The 16,817-nt window shown below is 42.8% G+C and overlaps 1 protein-coding gene across 1 annotated transcript in view; it reads right to left on the bottom strand.

The window, feature by feature from the left end:
• RNF150 (ring finger protein 150) overlaps positions 1-16,817 on the bottom strand; it is a 74,273-nt gene that overhangs the window by 5,136 nt on the left and 52,320 nt on the right. Inside the window, exons 5-6 of the mRNA XM_064711332.1 lie at positions 16,182-16,278; positions 12,226-12,436 (exon numbers count right to left, since the gene is read on the bottom strand). Of these exons, the coding sequence (XP_064567402.1) occupies positions 12,226-12,436; positions 16,182-16,278 (308 nt within the window). The remainder of the gene's footprint in view (positions 1-12,225; positions 12,437-16,181; positions 16,279-16,817) is intronic.

The following is a 16,817-nucleotide window of genomic DNA, read 5'->3' as shown; positions in this document are numbered from 1 at the left end:
ACATTAGTAAACATTTCAAGGCATTGCTTCTGACTATAAATGCTTCCACCAGAGGTGGAGGAAGTATTTACAAGCTGAATGATACATCCTTCAGATTTAGTGGTTTTAAATGACGCTGAACCTTCAGGTGAGCTGCTGGGTCCTGGAGTACATCAGAGCATCTCATACACCTCCAACACCAGAATCACCACCAAGAGTTCAAGAGAGGCAATAGAACAGGGCCAGATTTGCAGCTCACACACCTCATACCAGATGGAGGTACAGCAGCTCACTCTCTGCAAGCCAGTAAACTCGAGCTTTCCTTTACAAATCCTATACAATTATTCACATTCTTGGATCTCAGTCTTTGCACTGTGGGCTTTTGTGGTCTCCTTTGGAACTGAAGTGCAGGTTGGCAGGAACAGGAGTGATCCTAAAAATGCCTATGGCTATGCTCTGGCATTGATTTTCCAGCACTGTGACAGTGCCTGGAAACAGAAGCACTCCACCTTCCTTGTTTGCTACCAATCCTAAAGATACAGCTTTGGCAGAGTGGGGAGAGCACCTTCGACATCACCATCCTTACACCTTCCCTTTCCCCTGCCATTTCCTTGGAAGCTGCAGTGCATTCCACAAGGAATCAGTGCATCCCTCAGCATCCCCTGCTGGCTGCACACAGGAGTCCTGCTGGGACCCCAGCACACAGTTTAATACCTTTCTGAAGCTCTGGGAGGCTGCAGAAGTCACACAGACACGATCGGCTGTAGGTAACCCTGTTGCAAGGTCCGTATTGCAAGCTGCCCCACACAACACAGCCTTGCCAGACCCTGCTGCTTTGTTTGTTGGGATTTCTGGCTGGCTGCTCAGTGACACAAGCCAGCACAGTTACTGCTATTTGTTAGAGGTAAGCAAACCTCAGCGACATTGCCAGTGCCAGGAGCTTAGCCTGCGTTTTGCATCCCTGCCTTTCAGATCCCATTTGCAATGACAAAGCTCATTCAATCACACAGCTTCTGCAGGAGATGCCTGGCTCGCTGTTAACAACCTTTGTGGCTCTTCTGCAAGGTTTTTGTAATTTGCTGTTTTTCTTAAAGCCCTGAAATCAGATGAGGATCTCAACTTTCAGTGAAGATCTCAGCTTTCACTTAAAAATAAATGAAGCTTAAGAGGCAAAAAAGAAACGAAGTGTTTTAAAAATTAAATCTCTATTTTCCAGACTGATTTTATGCTGGAATACCTGACTTGTGATTTTAGCTGCTTGATATTGGCAACCATGCCTAACCACACACACTATAATACTTCCACTGTGCTTTACAGCACTTCTTGCCCGGGGCAGAAAGCATTTTGCTTAATGAAGCTAAAGGCACATCTCAAGCTGCTTTCCAGCCAGAGTGTCAGTGCCTGCAGCAGGGAACTGTAGACCTCCCTGCCACATTCCTCTCATGTCAGAGAAACACAATACACCACAGCACGCTGCCTCTCCAGACAGACTTTTTCCACTCACTTGTATTTCCTGACACACATTTGTTTGAGAGGTGAAATGCACCAAACTCCTTCTCTAGCCAATGTTATTTTAGATCAATCACAGCAGCATGGGAGGAATATCACCACGTAGATTTGGAAGGGGCCTACACAAGGGTGGCACAGCTCTTGCTTCTTGAAAAGTGCATCAAGTGATGCTTATATTTGAATATTAGTGCAATCAGACCAAGATGAAAATAGCTAATTACTCTGGTGTGTTGAAAACAGTAAGATGGCACACTAGTCATAGTTACCTACTGCTGCTGCTATTCATGACCATTGGTGTAAGTCTGTAGCTGTTGTACACTAATAAATATTCCAAAAGGAAGAGGTCAGGCAATGAGTTTCTAAGAATTTGATACTGCTTCAGGAGGCTTGGGAGGGAGCTAAGCACTGAACAGTGAGTGAAAAGTGCATTCACAAACCCATTGCTCTGCCAAGCATGCAGGCATGGGCACCAGAGATGGGCAATGACCCACCCAGGGGTGAGAAACAAGCTGATGGTGGCACTTCTTTCCTTCTCCCGACTTTTGGGTAGCTCTCTGCTATTGCACCCACTGGCAGTAAGCAGAGAAGTACCACTACTGATTTCACATCCTCATTGTAGTGAAATATACCTTATTTCACAACTCTTCAGTTTGTGAAGACAGATTTAAACAAAGCCATGAAACCCCTGGTGTTAGTTGTGCTCCCAGATCTAGACAAGTATCTAAAACCCATGGAATACCATGAACCTTGTTTCAGTCTAGGGCTCACTTCTGAAGAAAACATTCAGATGTGCCTAGAAGGATTTTGCTTCATAAGAAACCAGGAACGTGCCATCTCCTAGAGCTTTGAGGACCTGATCAGAAAATATATCCAGAGTACTGGAGGCGTTGATATGGGATCTTTATCAAAACAATCAAAACACATTCTGCTCAGCTTGAAGCCACAGAGGAATGCCAACGCAAGCAGCACTATTCAGATTTTGTTTCCAGTATAAGAACAACCAGGATACAATTAATCACACTTGATTTATGAGAGAGACATACCTAGAGTCCTCTATTTTTCTCTGTCTAAGAAAGCACTTTACCATTACAGAGTTTATTGCTACCTCCTACTGTGGCCTTGCCATTTCATCCCTTGGCTGTTTCTAGTCTAAGAGGAAGAGCATCTTATGAAATTATTATCTCAAATGGCAACTATTTCACAACAATACCAATTAAATTTATCACTGAGATCCCTTCTTTTAAAATTACTACTGATTGTTAAAATTACTCTCAAGTTAATCATCTCACAGTTCTCCTTGGATCATTTTATAAGTTTCAAATTCCTACTGTATCATCTTGAGAATTGTAACACTTTAGAATGGGCCATAACTGCACTAACATAACATTAAATAAAACACATGTTTAAAAATGCCTATAAATGGCAAATTGAAAATTTATTAGTAATATAACTAATTTTCTGAAACCTAAATTTGGAGCATGTTGTACTTAAGCAATAACTTTAACACCAGTTACCTGAGAAGACCTTTTGGGCTTTGGCAAGAACAATAAACTCATTTTCAGAGAGAGTGCAGAAAGTACCAGCACCCAAATGCTTTTTCCAAAAGAAAGCAAGAAAAAATTGTCCAAATAAGGGGAAATAACACAGAGAGCAGACAGCAAACATATTTGCAAAAGACTGAGCAAACATACCAGATGTTATTGCATGGAAGTAGTTGGGCCCAACTGGCTAGAAAAGTAAAACTTATTTTTTCCCATTGTGTATATATGTATATCTACCTTTAATATATGTATATCTACCTTTAATCCCAAAGTCTTTGGGATTTTACCCATGAATCAGAACACTCAGCCTTTGAAATGCACAGCACATATTAACATTATTTTAGTAGCCAACACTTTGGAAATCAGTCTCCTCTCTGTGAGAGACTAGTTGACATTTTGGGAACTTTGATCAGCTGCCAATCTGTCATGGTTTGACCAGGAAGGAGTGGGAATTCTGGGAAGCTGTGGTCAAACCAATGAAGGTTTTGGGTTTCATACTGACACCTGGTGTAGCCAGTGGGGTTTGGACACACCTCCGAGAATACACAGGGGTTAAAAGCAAGGCACTGCCCTGGCACTTCCTCTTTTTGGACATCGCGGCGAGGAGTTCAGATCTCTCTCCCCCGCCCAGCCTGTTGCTGCTGGGCGGGGGAGGGGCCGGCCATGCGGTAGGCCTGGGGCCTGGACAGAGGTGGGGGTTGAGGGGGCTTCGAGGATGGAAGGGTGGAAGGTCCCAGAGAGTCAGCCCTCGGGCAGCCAGCCCCCCCCCCCCCCCCCCCAGGAGAGCAGCCAGCCAGGAGGAGAAAGAGGGAGACTGCCCGGCCGGAGCGGCAGCGTGTGGGCAGCGTGCGTGGGAGTCGCTCCGGGACCGACAGCAGAGACTGAAAACTTTTAACCCTTTCTTGCATGATTGGGGCCTTGCAAAAATGCTAATCCTCCTCGAAGCTGAATAAGAAGGGAGATGAGAGATGAGATGAGATAAGGACTTTGGCCCGGAGATTGTGGAGATGATTGGATGGGGAGAGATGATTTGGAGTGGCCTTTTGGCTGGACTTTTTCTTGTAGCCATGGACTCAGTTGTTCCTGTGACACAGACTGCATTTAGGGGGAGGCAGTGCCTCAAAACCAGGAGGGTTCATTCGTGAGGACCCCCCGGCCCCAGGGGGTTGGAAAAATATGGGGGGGACAGTTGTCCCAAAAGCAGAGACTGTGCCTTTTTGGAGTGAGACAAGGCATCCTTGAAAGACCACCCTAAAAGCAGCTCTGGCCATGTCTCGGTGGTGAGAGCACTGGGCATGGAAGGAACATGTCACAAGCGGCAAAAGGACTTTTTTTTTCCCCGGGCGGTGCCGAAGTGACAAGGAAGCATCCGAGGTTTCAGTGTGTTTCCAGAAGCCTATGGAACAAGAAGGACTCCTTTCCTCTTCATGAACTGCAGTTTGAGTATACTAAAGTGTCGTGCCGGGCTGGGCAGTTGGTGTTTTTGAGAGAATGTATTGGATTGGGAAAGTCAGGGAGTGGGGAGGAGGAAAAGTGGTTTTTGTAAGGTTTTCAATTTTTTTCTTTTCCTTATAGTCTCTCCCTATTTTCCTGTAGTTTAAGTAATAAAGTGGTCTTTATGTTTAAGTTAGAGCCTGTTTTGCTTATTCCTGGTCACATCTCACAGCAGACACCAGGGTGAGGCATTTTCATGGGGGGCACTGGCTCTGTGCCAGGCTCAAACCATGACACAATCCTCTCTGTGATACAGCAAACATGCCTCTGCCTGGTATGACACAAGGAATTAGAATATTTTTGCTTTCAGTTTAATTTCCTCTTTGTTCTTACTCTTACCAGGTCATGCTCATCATGTTCCTGGGACCAGCAGGGAAACTCCTTCTGTGGCCCACACGCTGCAACATCATTTTCTTTTTACATGAGTGGACTTTCCTTTTTCCCACTGGAAACTCAGTCAAAAATTGGTCACAAGGATTGCCAGAACAGCCAGTGGAGCCATGACACTGCCTCTTGCACTCTATGCTCTTGGATCAGCTCATCCCCACATCCCAGGTCCTTCGCAGGTTATCTGCACATCTGGTCTTCAGGGAATCACAAAGACACTTGGGTTGGGAGGAACCCTAAAGATCACCCAGTTCCACCCCCATGCCACAGACAGAGATACCACCCATGAGATTTTATTCACTGCAAAGTGTTTTGTTCCATCTTTGACCCCACACCTCAGTCCCTCAGCACTCTCGTCTCTTTTTTCACTGACAGACAAGAATCACTCTGCTTCCTTCACAGCAGGGCATCCAGCCTCTTGAACAATTTCTGCTGTTTAGATGTCTGTTAGCAAGGAAGGAAAACAACACGACAAGCTGAAGTGTCGCCTCTCAATTTTATGAGAATTGCAGTAGTTTTTAAAAATAGATTGTAGGTGCTTTCAGAGCATTCTACGATTTAAATCTCCTCCCTATGAGCTTCTACAGTACCCATACTCTTCCTCTTTTGTAGTTCCTAATTCAAAATTCTGCAAGGAACCTTTCTTTAACATCCACTCTCACAGAATCCTTACAGAAGGAAGTTTTAATCCTAATGGAAAACAGTGGAAAGTTTTGATCCTAATGGAAAACACACTTAAAATTTAGGGCCCCCTGGCAGTGACAGATGAGTTCAGCTGCTAACTCTCCTTTTCTTAAAATCCCATCACAAGCCCATCAAACCCTGCAACACATTCTCTTTTCATTAGTTTAGAAATAATAAAAAAACCCCTAAACTTTGAGATTACAGCAAAACCTTTTCTTTTGGAAAAGTAAACCTTTTTAATGTCCTCTGCATCTTCTTTAGGTTGCTTTCACTGTTTACTTAGAGGATTAAGCAATATTTTTATCTAATCAAAAGCATTCCACAGGAAAGAAAAACGAGCACATATAAACCCCACCATGAGCACATGAGATGAGGATTAAAATATGACCAGGAGGTTTGTTTGGAACAGAGATGTCCAAAATGTTGCTTGGTAGGGCTAATGCACCAAATAAAATTCTAACAAGCTTGTCTGAGTACATTAATGCACTCACAGAGAACACATGAGTACAGAACAACAGTCCAGAAAAGCTCTCAGAAAGGAAGAGGTCAGCTGTTTATCCTGTGTGTTAATTTTGGAAAATTTAAATCAGTTGATGCCAATCTCCTTTTAACTGGAACATTCGTCTGACAATCATGCAATAGCTCAACATTTTTTTTTTTCCCATTAAAAATAAATCTGAAGTGCCAGGCCTGGCCTGCTACACTCAAATATTGTCTGAAAAAAATTTATGAAGATAGCTGGCTGGTATGGAATCCTGCAGGGACACCCACAGAAACAGTTTTGGGGTATATAAATCTAGGGGCATTTAGCATTTCCCTACAAATCAGCCTCCAGTCACAGTGTAATTCCCATTCTGGCATGGGAAAATCCCCTCTAAAGCCCAGCTTTTATCAGGGATGCTTGCTGAAATGCTCATGGGAACACAACAAAGGCCAAACCCAAGACATCCATTTTCTGAATTTCTTCTTAGAGCAGTGGATGGGAAAGGTCAATTGAAGTTTCAACAAATTGCAGCTGGAATTTCACTAGAAAATATGTTCATTAGGTCACTTGGCCACCACCACTAGCACCAAGGCCTCCCTAACATTCTACATGTGGAACTCAAATTGGAACAGAGTAACTCAAAATCACTGTTTCTCTGCATGAAAAACCTTTGTTTCAATTTTTTAAGTTATTATATAGTCCTGTTCCTCCTTTTTTTGTGTTCTGAGCATTAAGACTGCTTGGGGAGGCAGAAGAAAGAGTTTTTACCCCATATAATGATACCTCCCTAGAAAAGTAAAAGTAACAAAACCGCTTTAACCAACCATATAACTTCAAAAAACCTAAATGCCTTTGCACTGCTCATTATTATTTCCCTTTGTTACACTACTGTAAAGTTAGAGTCAAAACTCTGTGGCATTAAGTTCATTTTTAACCCCTTTGGCCATTCCTTTTTTATTCAAGTTCCTTCACTTTTCACTCCTCTCATTGAAAAGTGGCCATGGCCAAGAGGTTCCCAGGCAGTTCCAGAACAAGTTGGACCCCAGGAGCCTTTAGAAAACACAAGATAAAATAATAAAATAAAATAACAAAAACTCCAAGATTAAAATATTGGTATATTTTTTATCTAGTCTGGAAAAAGGGCTTTTAGAAGCCGAGTACCACTTTATAGTACATATATACATATATACATTTTAAGTTTTAACAAGGGAAGTGGTCTTGTATCTGTCACTCAAAATCAACCAAGAACTGAAGGATTAATTCAGGAATAAAAGAGAGACAAAGGGAACTACTGCAAACACAGGCAATTGTTTCTGCCCTGTGGAATATACATTTACAGCAGGTTGGTAGAGGGTCATTCTTCTAAAATTCCCTTCTTTACGGCTATTTTGGTCTTTCAGATTGACAGGTATTCATGTGCAGAAAAAGACAGTTTGCTGGTGCCTTTTCAAAATGCAATTACAAGGAAGCAATGAAGTTCAGCAACACCTTAGCTGAATTCAATATCCTGAGCACCTGGGGGAAAAATCTGAAGTCAGGTTTCTCATGCATACCTGACACACCACGAGTGGTGGCTGTCTCCCAAAGAAACCTCAGCAGCTGAACACACTTTTATAAGAACACTGTGTATTTAATTACTGGGCAAGGAACTGGCAGATTTTAAACCCCCTTTGTGTGATTTTTCTCCCCCCACTGAGATGCCACAATTTAATAAATTTAGTAAAGCTATTTCAGCTAAGTGCTTTTCATATTCTGACTCTGCCAGTGGCACCCTTGTTCTATACATTTGCTGTGCACTTGTCCTTTAGGAGCATTTTTTTCATTGATTTATAGCGCTATGCTACCTCAAGAGGGAAAATAGAGCAAACATTCACAGAGATCTCCAGGAATGTTGTTTTATACATTGTGTATATTAATTCATGGCTTAATTATTGCCACCCAGCAGAGCCTATGTTCTTGCCTACTCCCTGAGTGCCTCAGATATGTTACCATGAGTTACAATGAAAAGAACAGTCAAATGCTTTGGCACTTGCAGAAGGCAGTCACAATGAAAAGCCAGTTTGGGTGGATGCTCATTAATGCAACTTTGATGCTAGTGTGCACTGTGCTGTTTTTACCATGCCCTCTGACTGAGCCCTATCACAGCTCCGTGGGGAAAAGGGACGTTATTGATCTGATGTCTTCATCCTTACTCTGTACACAGTGCCAATGGACACAGGAGATGTGAAAGAGAAAATAAAAAATAAATTAGAATTTAAATTTCCTCCTTGCTTCACAGCAGTTTCGTACATCCCTTTTCACAATTTTCTGTGCAGAAACACTTTGTATTTCACTCCTCAACATATGGAAAGAAGGAGCAGTTTTATAACAGGAAAACTTCCCTGTGCATTCAGCCTGGCAGGAATCTTGTGGTGTATGTGACAATCCAGAGCACATTTTTAGTGCCAGGTGTGCCTCACTTGGTGGCTCTTTGAAACCACCATGTTGGCATCAGTGTTGGTCCCAAAGCAATCCAGGAACTCAGCTCATTGGAAGTTTTGGTCCATGACAATTACTCAGTGCAATATCCCCAGAGGATTTCAGCAGAGCCACCAGGACTCGTGTCACATGCCAGGCACGTGGGACCCCATCAGCTCAGCCTTTAACTAGGTCCCATCAGGATCCTCTCTCTGGGACAGCATCACAACCTGCTGATGCAAGTCCTAAAAACCTGCTGTATTAACTAGTACCTAGGGAATTTTCCACCTTTTCCTCCCCCTTTACATTCCACCTATAAAAACCCCACTGTTCACAGCAAGGAGGAACAGTCAAGTGGTTACAAGACAACAGTGGATCAGGTTCTCATCATGCACTTTCATCCACTTCCAGAGGCTGACTATTCTTCACAAAGATATTTTAGACACACACAGATGAAAATAATTGCCTAAAAGTTATATTAATAGATGTAATGAAGAGCTATCAGAGAGATTTGAAAGGGTCCTAACAGTCATGATGAGCTGTAGGTTGGCAGGGTTTTATGGAAAGAACAAAATGAGAGGCAGAAAAGGAACCACTGATATTGTCTACACTGCCCACACTGCTGTACACTGTGCCAAACTCTGTGCACTTTGCAGGTGGTATGACACCTTAGAGGAAAGTTTGTGGTTTTTCACACTGTTCATGCTCATGTGTGCATTAGAATTATTTAGGGATCTCCCTCCAGCTACAGAGATAGTGCCAGTGGGATTTCTGAGGCCCTATGTGGTGGGATGAGATATCCTGATGGATGGAACATAAAAGCTTGTCTAAATTGAAAAATGGGAAGTATTTATGAAGAGATAAACTCTACTGGCAAAGACAGTGCACATTATTTACTGCAGAAATTACTAAGTGCTTCAGGGAGATAAATGACCATGGATGCCATAAAAGAATAAAATCTAATAACTACTTTTCACCTGCCAGTGTCACCATACCTTTAGAATACCTAGCTGCTACTTTCCCAGAAAACTACCTTTTTAACCATATCATTCAATCCCAGCTAAGCCTGACCCAAAGAATATCGCCATGGTCTCCTCAAATCTCAGATCCACCCTCTGAAGCTGGTGCAGCTCAGAGCTCCTTCAGGTTCAGATCTTAGCCAAGCCCAGCTCACACTCATATCACATGTAGAGCAGGAAATTCCACATGCACTGAGATTTCCAAAAATGTCAGCATTTTGCATAACTCACTGCTAAAAATTGGGCACCACAGATTGCCATGATGCATGATTGTAGAAAAAGGTCCTTAGGTTGTCATCTGTCACATGGTCCGGAGAGCTGAAGAAGTCAGAGCAGTAAACTCAGCTGGGATGAACTCTTATGTATTTCACACTATTTCCCCCATCTACTCTCCCCCCTCTTTTTATTATGACTCCTGTCCAGATGTTCACAGTAGTCCACATTTCTGAGGGTCCCACAGGTATCAGGAGCATGGGGAACCAAAGGGAGAGAGAGAAGGCAGGATGTCTGCTGAGCATACCCACAGAAGTAAAAAGAAAAGCACTGGCTGAGCTCCAGACATTATAAATCTGGCCCCACTGAAGCAGGCAGGAGCTTTGCCACCATGGAGACAGGATTTAACCCCATGTGAGCAGTATTCTGGGAATACCCTCCCTCCAGACACACTGTGGGAGGTCTCCTGGTTCTGAACCATCACTGGAAACACAGGAAGGGAAATTAAACCCAAACCAAGACAACAATACCAGAGTGATTAATCAACAGACAAAAAAGAATGCAGCAACAATGAAGTGGGAGGTGTTGCAGAAGCGGGAGGAAAGAAGATGGCAAGTCCTTTACCTCCTGGACCACTGAACTTTGGTGAGGAGCAAGGGATGGTGCAAGGACTGGTGGAGCTGGGTGCAGGAGGCCAGGTCAAGGCTGCACTGGAGTCTTAGAGTCTGCACAGATTCAATAACAAGGGGAAAACCTTGGAGTGCAGATTCAGCCTTGGAGCAGGCTGGCATCAGTAGTGCTGTACAGAGAGGACAGAACCCACAACTTCAGCAAAGATTCCTGGCAGCAGTCAGTGCCATCACTTACAAACTGCCAGGCAGGCCAGTTCACAGCAAGGGCACGCTCAGCAAGCCCTGTGCTGTGTAGCTGAGCATTCTGAATATGAGAAATACAATAAACAGACATAATGCCTATAAAGTCCATCCACTCTGACAGTTATCACCCAGTTATTTAGCCTACAGCAACCCTCTGATTTAGTTAGCACTTGGATTCATAGCACAACTATACATAAGGTCCTGGATGCTCCCCTCTCACTGCCGTAAGAGTTCAGGTTGCCTACAATGCCCAGTTCTACCTGTGAAAAGCCTCTTTTCACAGCCCTTCCCTGGCCTGGCCAGTCTCTCCAGGTGATGATGCTCTCCTGATGTTCTGTGGTTTGCCTGCTCTTGGTGCAAGGTCCTTGTCCGTGGGCTCTGCTGCCAGCCCTAAGGATTGTCTATTGTCCAATATTGTCAAAGCTAAGGGGGCAAATGGAGGGTAAGGTGGAAAACAAAGGGCACCAAGGCAAAATCAGGCATTTCTGTAGCCTCACAGTATTCTGCTGGCTCTGAGAACCAGCCTTAAATGCATTTCAAAACAATTATTGGAAGGAACAGAATCCCATCTTGTTCTGAACAGCTCTTGCCAGCACTCAGGGAGACTTGAGAAAACTGAATGCCCCCAGATGGCAGCGTGGAAGATGGCTGGGATTAAAACCTTGCTGCTCACCCCTTGCTGAATCCAGAACTTAGACCAAATCCGAAACCTGAAATCCACAAAACAGAATGTAAAAATCTGGGTCACCAGTATCTAAGGTCACAAGTCCAGTCTTTCTAGAAGTTATTTTCACTTCCATGACACTGGCATGACAACATGAGAGAAAATGGGATTATCAAGTCTCTCCACAGAGTAAGAGGAGTAATGTAAAATCATTTCAGCCTAGTGCCATCTTCTGTCTCCTACCTTTTACACATAATATTATTACTTACCTTCTTTTTCATGCCCAGGCCCATAGCAGTACCTAGAAACCATTGAAAATGCATATTTTTTCCAGAACTTACACAAAACTGCATTTTATCACATTCTTCTACCTCCCTTCAAGTATATCTGATGATTTTCTATAACAGTCTTGTCACTATTGGTGACAAGACACTATTGGTGTTTGATACACCAACCGGTATCAAACAGATAGGTATTTTCTACTGATCTCTATTTTGCCTAAAAATGAGAATTTTAGACTAGCACAGTCCTCATTCAAAATAGCTGACAACATTTCTTTTAAACTGTCAGAAGCAGATTTTCAAGAGAGAGCACAATTTTTAGGAACAGAGAGACATGCAAGCATTTTGAGAATTACCTGTTCCAATGGTACCGCTGACACACCTTACACAGTGAAAACTAAAGGCACTGAAAACATGCAGTGATTTGGTTTTGTACAGATCATCGGTGTTGCTTAACTGCACTCGGGCTTTCAAGTGCAGGAACTCTGACCATCAGTACAGCAGAATACACCATAATTAAGTTTACTTACCCTCAGGCAAATGGAAAGCCCTCAAAGGCTGCTCACTAGAGACGGGTGTGTGGCGGGGGTTCCTAGACATGCATTTCGGCGCAAATGCTGTCAGAATGTGTCACTTACTGGTGGCAGTGAAGGTGCCCTCGGCGGGCTGGGGGAAGGAGGGCCCGTCCTGGATGACCTGCAGCGCTCCCACGCTCCGGGCAGGGGGGTCCAGGGCCACGGAGCTCTCGTTCACCGTGGTGTCGCTGGCCCCCGTGATCTGGTTCGTCGGGGGGCCCCCGATGGACGCCTCCAGGTCTGGGGGTATGTCATCCATGCAGTCTGCATTGGGCTAACAGGGAGAAAAGGAGAAAATCCAGCTCCCACCTGAGGAAAATATTCCATTCACTTATTACCTCTTCTTCAGACTTTTTGGCTTTGAAAAATGGCAACATACAATGAATAAGCACACAGGGTTTGTCTCCATGTGCTTAAAATGTACTACAGTCTGTTGGGAGAGAGACTCAAAGTATGCCATGGAAATATTGAGTATTAGACTGTGTCACCTACAATTGCTAAACATTCTTATGTATACTTTTAAAAGAGTTTGGGAATGTGCACATTGAAAAAATAACTCACTTTCTGGTATGATCTGCTCAATCACAAATGTAAACAGAAACAGGAGCTGAGGGGGAACAATTATCTTTTCTAATGATTATTATTTTTTTTTTAATATACATTTTACAGAGCCAGTATCTGAGCTTACAGGAATAAGAATTCAATAAGAATGCCCTGTGGATGCATCTACGTGTGTGGTGCAAAACTAGAAGCTAAAACTGCTTGTAAGACAAATTTCTAAACACCAAAACATCATCTTTGCTAATACTGTATTTCCTACAAAACACAATGATGAGAAAAGAAACAAGCAGACAAGAATGGGAAGCTGAAAAGCATTTTTTGATTAACAGTCTTTCTTGCTATGTGAAACAACACCAGTGACAGAGGGACACAGCAAGATGTGTTCCTAATGAAAAAGACAGGCGATTTAAGCAGTCTTGTATCCACAAACTGAAGTTTGGAATGGAAACTAGAATTGCTGTTGTCTGGCTCCAGTGTTATCCACAGGCAGCAAGAATACCTCAGATTTGGGATAAAAAAGGGACATTCAGCTATACCAGGTGTTAATGAAACTCAGTGAATCTGTACTTTTGCAAGTGAAGTACAATCACTTATATGTAGGACCCAAAACTATCCCTTAGATCCATTACTCTTTCCCTCTCTCTTAGCTATTATAAAACAATGTTTTAAGAATTTCATTTTAAATTTAATTTACCTTTGATGGCAGAGTATATTAAAAACAAAGGCCTATTTTCCTTTCTCCTACAGGAAAACATTATTTCAATTTTTCAGGGGACCAGTTGTCTGTCCTTTGCTCTGATTCCATTTATTCCTAGAATGGGGTTTTATCACAAACTTTTAAACCTTTTAAAGAGGGGATTATAACTGAAAGTCAAACCAAACATTAAAGATACAAAAATAATATTGCTTGAGATAATTAAGCAATATTGTTTTCTCTTTACTCCTGAATCATTTTATTGAAAAAATGCCCAAAACTAAGCAGCATGCTATAAAACGATTTATATTAAATTCTGATCAGATAAAGGCCAACCATTTGCTGGTAGATGGTTAATAATCTCCTGGAGCTGCAGAAGTGGAGGTGTTGAGGTGCTCAGCCACTGTGAAAATGAGTGCAGGAGTTTTGGTTGACACCAGCAGTTTATATACAGACACAAATTTTTATAATTCCCACATTGGTTCCCCACAGCTGCCTGGGGAATCTGAGCTTGGGGCACATCATATTTGAAGTCTCTATTACAAAGCAAATGCACAGTTTAGCTGTGAATTGGATTGAAACTTTTAGATATTTGGGGTTTAACCGATCCTTTCCTGGAAAACCCAAAGTCTTCCTGCTAAATGAAGCACAATATATCCACAGACATGCAAGCCAGGTCTTTAATAACAACCACAGGACAAAAATGCAGCTGGCAGGAAAAAACCCCACAGCCTGTCTGGGACAAGATTTCCTCATTCATCCCTTTGTAAAAGCCTGCAAAAGGGCTTTGGCAAATTTGCACCCAAGTCTCCCACCAGAGGCTGATGCCTGCCTAAGGCTTTTTTCTTCTTTTGTGTGTGGAAATTTCAGCTAAGAGGGCTCAGCAGGACTCAAGAATGTGGTTGGGGAATGACATTTTGCTTTATCCACTCTACAGAAACATCTGCCACCTTTCACTAAGAAGCCCTAGAACTTTACAGGTTCTTTGAGGGCAACATCTTTTCCCAATGGACAGCAGCCTGTGGACACCTGGCTAAGTGATGAGCCTCTGAAAACACCAGTTCATGTGTGCTGGTGGCTTTTTTGGCTCATGGGAGCTCCAGAAAGCATTCCTTAGGAATGACAGCCACCCTGGGCTGTCCTCAGCTGTGCTGGCTAGGGAGAAGGGGGCGGGCAGCATGAAATCTGTGCAGGAAATTTTCACAGAATAAAATCCCCCCCCAAAAAACTTTGCTAGTGGAACATTAACATCCAAGTGCTTTGTTTTTAGTGTCAAGACACACCGACACCAAAGCTGATTTGGAAATCTTAATTTGAACCAGTTGTTCATGTAAGTTACAGCAGCATCTTTAATGGTATGCTCAGTATAATTATCTATCTGAGATAGAACCTAAGGAAATATTTCTCTATTTAAGCCTAAGTCAGAGATGCATTTAGGCCATCAGTAGAGATGCTGAATGGCAGAGCTAGCCTTCATTTGTGTATTTAAGCCTTCATTTGTGTATTTAAGCTTTCATTTCTGTATTTAAGCTACCAGTGGAGATGGTGAATGGTAGAGCTAGCCTTCATTTCTGTATTTAAGCCTTCATTTCTGTATTTGAGCCATCAGTGGAGATGGTGAATGGCACAGCTAGCCTTCATCTGGGCTTTTCATCTTAGACCCTGATTTAACAGCTGTATCACCACTAAACATATGAAAGACAATATACACATTTAGCAGAAAAAGCAGCCACTCTGTTTGGATGCATTACCCTAGCTGCAATGCCTTCCTTCTTTTTTCCCACTTGCATGTTTTCAGTTTGGATTATATTAGGTTTATTAACATATCTGCCATACCTATACATATCTAACATACCTGCTTCCTATCTCCATGGAACTGGTTTCTCTGAGAATGGCTATAGCAGCTCCCCAACACATTCAGTGAACTATTTTATTTTATAGAGCTCTTTCAAATGTGAGCTGGTGCATCACTGACTGGAATCTGGGGGGCTATTTACAGCACCTGGAGGTGTTTCAGTATTGAACTTCAGGAACCTTGCACAGGGGGAGAGTGACTCACTCCTTCCCTGAGCTCTGTGATAGCTCCAGTTGGAAACGTGTATGGCAGACAGGACACACACCATCTGAATGCAAACACACAACTGACAAAGATCAATCACTCTGGCAGCCTCTAACCACATCTGAATGCTCCAAATAACAAAGAGCTTAACAATTTCTTGTATGTCATGTGCTCCACCACATGCTTAGTAGCTGGGAGAAATGGCCCTTAACTGGAATTAGGAGTACAGACCTTACTTCAGATGGACTTTAAGAGAAATCTGTCAGAAAAAGGACTTGCTTCCCCAGAATGAGCAATTAGCTGTCCTTGATGAGTATAGCAGACAAAACTTTATTTGCAGACTTTCTACTTTCAGATTTGAACCGAGGGCATGATTAAAAAAAATAAAGCCAGTCCTGAAAGCACTGTGAAAGACTCTATAGATCCACCAAAACACCAGTGACCAATTTCTGCTTCACCAAGCAGGCAGGCACAGACACACAAATCCAACACCCAACCAATGCCCACGCACATGCTCTGCCTTGCTAATACCAGTGGGGTGCAGGACAGAGGTAGGGTCAGACATTTCCAACTGTACTTCCCTTAGTAAATGAATCAATTATTCAATAATATGGCAAAAAGAGGAAGATGGGGACAGACAGGCAAAGGACTCAGGTGGCTGGTGTTTCCCCTGTGGCCTGATGGGCTGCTCTGCACAGTGCTTACCGGAATCCCCAGAGCTTTTAGAATATTCATTTTGCACATCGGGCAGGTGCGATGGTCCAGCAGCCAGGGGTCCACACAGGACTTGTGGAACAGATGCCTGCAATGAAAACCAGGATATCTTAATTCAAATGCACCACAGAACAACTTACCACTTAGTACCACATGATTCTGAATTCCTTTAAGCGAGAGTATTTCAACTGGTGCAGTTTATGACCTCTTCAAGGACTTCAGAACCAGGTCCTATGCACATAAGGCTAAAATGATTCCTGAACAACTCAAGCACGTGTGCACATTTCAGTGTGCTGGGAATGGATGATGTACATACTCAGACACTTAGGGAAAATACACAAAATGCATTAGCAAACCCAATACTCTTTAAATGTTAAAGGCTGCCAGTAAACAAAATCTGCTTGTGGGAAAAGGTAACAATCATGTTAGTTTTTCTTAAACTTCTACAGACAAACCTGATTATACATAATTTAAATGTGAAGCCATTGAGGGTCTAGTATTTTTCAGGATAGAGGCATAAAGAAATAAACTGAATTAGAAAAAAACCAACCTATCTTAGGAGAGGCATGTTCAGCACATCATCAGACAAGCACTCTGAACAGGTGAAAGCATCAAGATACAGTTCTT

This window comes from Zonotrichia leucophrys, chromosome 4 (assembly GCF_028769735.1).
Source record: "Zonotrichia leucophrys gambelii isolate GWCS_2022_RI chromosome 4, RI_Zleu_2.0, whole genome shotgun sequence".
NCBI classification, from domain to species: Eukaryota; Metazoa; Chordata; class Aves; order Passeriformes; family Passerellidae; genus Zonotrichia; species Zonotrichia leucophrys.
This window is presented reverse-complemented; position numbering and strand designations above follow the sequence as displayed.